We start from the raw sequence: 4325 nt of genomic DNA on the forward strand, positions 1-4325 counted from the left end.
AGGAGCCTGTCCATTGTCTCCAGAGGCAGGGAGCAGGCCCACCCCTGTGGAGGGATGAGACAGCAGTCTGGCAACTGATTGCCTTCAGGGGGGGAATGCCTGCGACTCTGAGCTCCCCCCACAGCTTGGCACTTCTGAAACCGAAGGAAGATGCAAGCATCCCGTTGTCACCACAGAGGATTCTGTGGGCCAGTGACGGCGCAGGAAGTGTCCAAAGTAGACGAAAGGACTATACAGAGCCACTGTACCGGAAACAGTTGGTGTCATGAACCATTTCTGGAAGCGGCAGCCATCAAGAGCCAGCGGTCGTGGAGGAAGAAGCCCAAGTTCCACTGCCGTCATGGGTGAGACTCAGCTTTAGGAATCGGTGGTCCGCCTGCCGACTGAGACATCGCGACACAGGATGCCGTGCTGGGAGCGTTCGTTCGTCCGCGCCAGGAAATTTGGAAGAGCACTATCCGACCGATCATGTCGTGTCCATGCCAAAGAAAGGTGATCCAACAAAAGGTGGGGATTAATTGAGCAACATCATGCTGTCACATGCAAGTAAAATTTTGCCGAGGATTGTGAGAAAATGTTTGCAGTGCGTTGGGAAAAGCAGTGCACTGACGGGCAACTGCCAGAAATTCAAGCTGGGTTCAGAAGAGGATGTGGCAGGAAGGCTGTCATGACGGACGTCAGACACATCTTGGCAGAAAGGAGAGAACACCAGAAAGCTGTTTGCCTGTGTTTCGTTGACTGTGCAAAGGCATCGCCTGTGTGGGTTAAAACAAATTATGGGCATTCCAGAACACTGTTGTGACCCTGTGGAACCTGGACATGGACCAAGAGGCAGGTGTTTGCGCAAAGGAGATGCAGTGTGGTGTAAACTCAGGAAAAGTGCATGTCAGGGCTCTAGCCTTTCACCATATGGAGTCTAGTGGTCTGAGAAGAGAAGGCAGCATCAGGGCTGGGGAAGACGCATTAGCGGCCTGCAGCCTGCGAGTGGCGGCCCTTGCTTGCTCTAACTGTGTGAATGGAGCTTCACATGATGGCTTCGTGTGCTTCCCGCAGGCATCCCCGCCCGGCTTCTCGGCAGGGTCCGCTGTGCTCCGACTTAGCCCCTGCCTGCACAGGAGCCTGGAAGGGCTCAACCAGGAGCTGGAGGAGGTGTTCGTGAAGGAGCAGGGAGACGAGGAGCTGCTGAGGGTGAGTGTGGCTGCTCCCTGAACACGCCGCTGACTCCAGCTCGGAGGCCCGGGAGGCCTGCTCTCTGGGGGCTCACGGGCTGTGAATCTGGAAACAGAGAAATGGGCCAGCAATCCTGAGAGCGAGGTGCACACTGAGCTTGTGAACTCCCAAAGGACTGAACGACAGGGAGTGCAGAGATGGGGATGTCACCGGGAAAGGAGCAAAGACTGGCAGGGAGGAGGTCCCAGCTGGGGGGCAATGGCCCATAGTCCTTCAGCCACACGGCCAGCTGCCCGCTCCTCGTGTCCTTGGCACCGTCGCCTCGTCTGCGGTGCAGCTGGTGTGTGTGGTAGCGCGTCTGCTCCTTCCAGCTCCACCTGGAGACGGGCACTCATTCTTCATTGTGCTGGGCCCTGGCGGCCTCCCTCCGTGCTCCACTCCCGGAGGAATTATTAGGCCTATTTTTATACCAACACTAATGACACAGTCCTTGGTTCATGATTTACTTGGATTTGTATCTGGCTCTGTCTGACTGGAAACCATGCACACACATCCTGTCAGTTATGCTGAAGGTTTTAAAAGGGGAGTGGGGTCCGACTTGGGTGTTTAGCAGCACCTGGGAGGCGTCGGAGCACTTGACCTGCAGGGGTGTGTCGCACGTGCAGGCACCGAGTGGCGTGCACCTTTGTGCTCCCAGAGCCAGGTGTGCAGAAGGTCCCTGCCCTCAGGAAGCTTTTCAGCTGGGCAGGTGGGGGGACATACACATGGATTAGCTCGTAGAAGTCAATATATCATCACACCTGGGATACAAGGCCTATGAAATAAAAGGTCATGGTGCTATAGGAGAGGCGGAAGGCCCACTGCCGGCTGAGTTGGAGAACTAGGAGGGGCTTCAACAACTTGTGGGAAGAGGCTGTTCTCTCTCGAGCCCTCGCAGTGACGCGCAGGAATGCCCCTGGTGCCGTGTGTGACGGAGGAGGGCGAGAGTCAGGCGGGAGCGCCTGTCACGATCCCCAGAGGACTGACAGGTGGCCGTGGCCAGGTCCAGGCCTGAGGCTTTCTTCACTTCTTCCCCATCAGATCCTCGATGTCCCAGACGGGCACCGTGCCCCCGCCCCTCCCCAGAGCAGCAGCTGCGATCATTCCCTCCTTCCCCCGGAGCCTGGCAACCTGGCCCGCTCTCCCTCCGTGCCCCTGGCATCCCCCCAGCCGTCTGGCTGGGCCAGCCGCGAGGAGCACCGGGCGGCCGTCGAGGAGCTGGCATCCGTCCCCAATGACAAAGGTAGGTTGAGGAAGCGTAGGCTGCAGGGCTGGCACTGGCACAGGAGGGTCTCCGCCGCCGTTTCCACAGGAACCGGTTTCAGGGCCTCCTCCCCTTCCCCCTTCCTAACAGCCAGCATGTCTGTTGGAGGCACAGGTCTGCCCCAACAGTCATGGGGTCTTCAGCCTGGCTTTCTGATTTCTGCCTCACGCCCTCTCTGCCCCTGTGCTTTTATTTAATCCTCACGGTCACCCGAAGCTGCAGTCCCTCCCTCCCCGTTTACTGGCCAGGGGTCGGCCTTCGTTGTCCTGGGTCAGCACCGACTCATGGCGATGCCATAACGTGAGTCCGAGTCGTCCAGTGACTGGCGTTTTGCAAGTACCTCGCCCGCCTGCGTGCTGCGGTGGAGCGCCAGCCAGTCTCTGCTCAGGTCTCCACCATGACGACCCAGGGTTCAAGGTGGCAACTAAGGGCACGTGTCTCTCGCCTAGGAGCCCCTATTCTGGAACCCACTGCTGGCTCCTAGTCCCTACTCTCAGCTCCTCTGTCCCGGGGGACATGCAGTGGCCCCTCCCTTGCGGTCTTGGTGATCTCTGTGGCCTGCACTGTCCAGTGGCATCCTCACAGCCATGCTGGGAGGTGGGCTGGTCAAGGTGGAAGCTGACAAAGCACTGCATCAAATGGAGCTTCACGCCATGCGGAGTACGTAGGAGACCCATGCAGATGGAGTCGATACTGGCAGCTCAGGCAAAGGACGCCCGCTGGGTGGAAAGCGAGTGGGGTCTTAACCGATGAGCAGGGTTGAGCAGCGATTGCTCCCGGAGGCAGTGCAGCGGCTCCTCCTGGGAAAAGGGCCAGGAGAGGAAGAAGCTGTGGCGTGCTGGCAGGCAGGCGCGCCATCGTGGAAGAGGACCGAGGACCGCAGCCGAAGTCAGGGCTGCTTTGGGGCTAGTCTACCTGCTGGGCGTGGAGAACGGCCCAGCCTTCCACCTCTGTGTGCCTCATCAGCTCTTCGTGTCCCTCCGAGCATTTTCCTAAGCTGCCGGAGGTGAGCAGAGCGTGGAGTCCCTGCGTGGTGCCAGTGGGTAAGGGGCTCTCATGCCAAGCAGACGGTGGGAGGTGGACGTCTACCCCATGGGAAGTGCCCTGGGGATCTACTCCCGAGGAGTCAGCCTCTGGGAACTGCCTGAATCCGCAGTTCTACATGGACACATGTCAGTGGCCAGGAGTCAGCACTGACCTGATGGCAGCTAGTCTGGTGTGGACTAAACACACAACACACTGGGGCGGCGTAAGCGCCACTGCCTACCTTCCCAGCTTTGCCCCCTCTGCCCCCTTACATCTCACACCCAAGGGCCGAGCTGAGGAAAGCAGAGGTCAGACCTTTCCTCAGCCTCGCCAGAGTCCGCCTGCTCTGTTCACAGCCTCCCTGGAAGAGGGCAGCCCGTCGCCAGTGCTCGCCTCTGCCGCCTCCCCTCGGCCCAACCACAGTTACGTCTTCAAACGGGAGCCCCCTGAAGGCTGCGAGAGAGTGCGGGTGTTTGAAGAAGCCTCGTGAGTATATCAACTGGGCCCAGGGCGTGGGCAGAGGGGCCAGGATAAGAGGTCCACTGCCCCACGTTACTCCCCTGGCGGGCCGCTCACAGAGACATGGTCAACTTGCGCTTATCGATACTATGGTTTTTCCATGGTCACACTTGTTGACATTACCTACTCTGAGCATTGAAGTCTTTGCTTATCATTGTCGCCATGGAAACCTGCTCCCTGCCCACATGCCAGCTCAGCAGGAGCTGGGAGGGGAAGACATCTGAAACTTGGGCTTTTGTTTCTTCGGATTTCCCATCCCCAGGGTGAGGATTTGCTAGACCACAATGAGCGGAAGACCACGCATGAG

The 4325-nt window shown here is 58.8% G+C and overlaps 1 protein-coding gene across 1 annotated transcript in view; it reads left to right on the forward strand.

The window, feature by feature from the left end:
- The window catches only part of FAM117A (family with sequence similarity 117 member A), a 50254-nt gene that overhangs the window by 42299 nt on the left and 3630 nt on the right, over positions 1-4325 (forward strand). Inside the window, exons 6-8 of the mRNA XM_045299313.1 lie at positions 1054-1188; positions 2251-2452; positions 3856-3985. Coding sequence (XP_045155248.1) covers positions 1054-1188; positions 2251-2452; positions 3856-3985 — 467 coding nt within the window. The remainder of the gene's footprint in view (positions 1-1053; positions 1189-2250; positions 2453-3855; positions 3986-4325) is intronic.

This window comes from Echinops telfairi, unplaced genomic scaffold (assembly GCF_000313985.2).
Source record: "Echinops telfairi isolate 266 unplaced genomic scaffold, ASM31398v2 ScPeMD7_7458;HRSCAF=8496, whole genome shotgun sequence".
NCBI classification, from domain to species: Eukaryota; Metazoa; Chordata; class Mammalia; order Afrosoricida; family Tenrecidae; genus Echinops; species Echinops telfairi.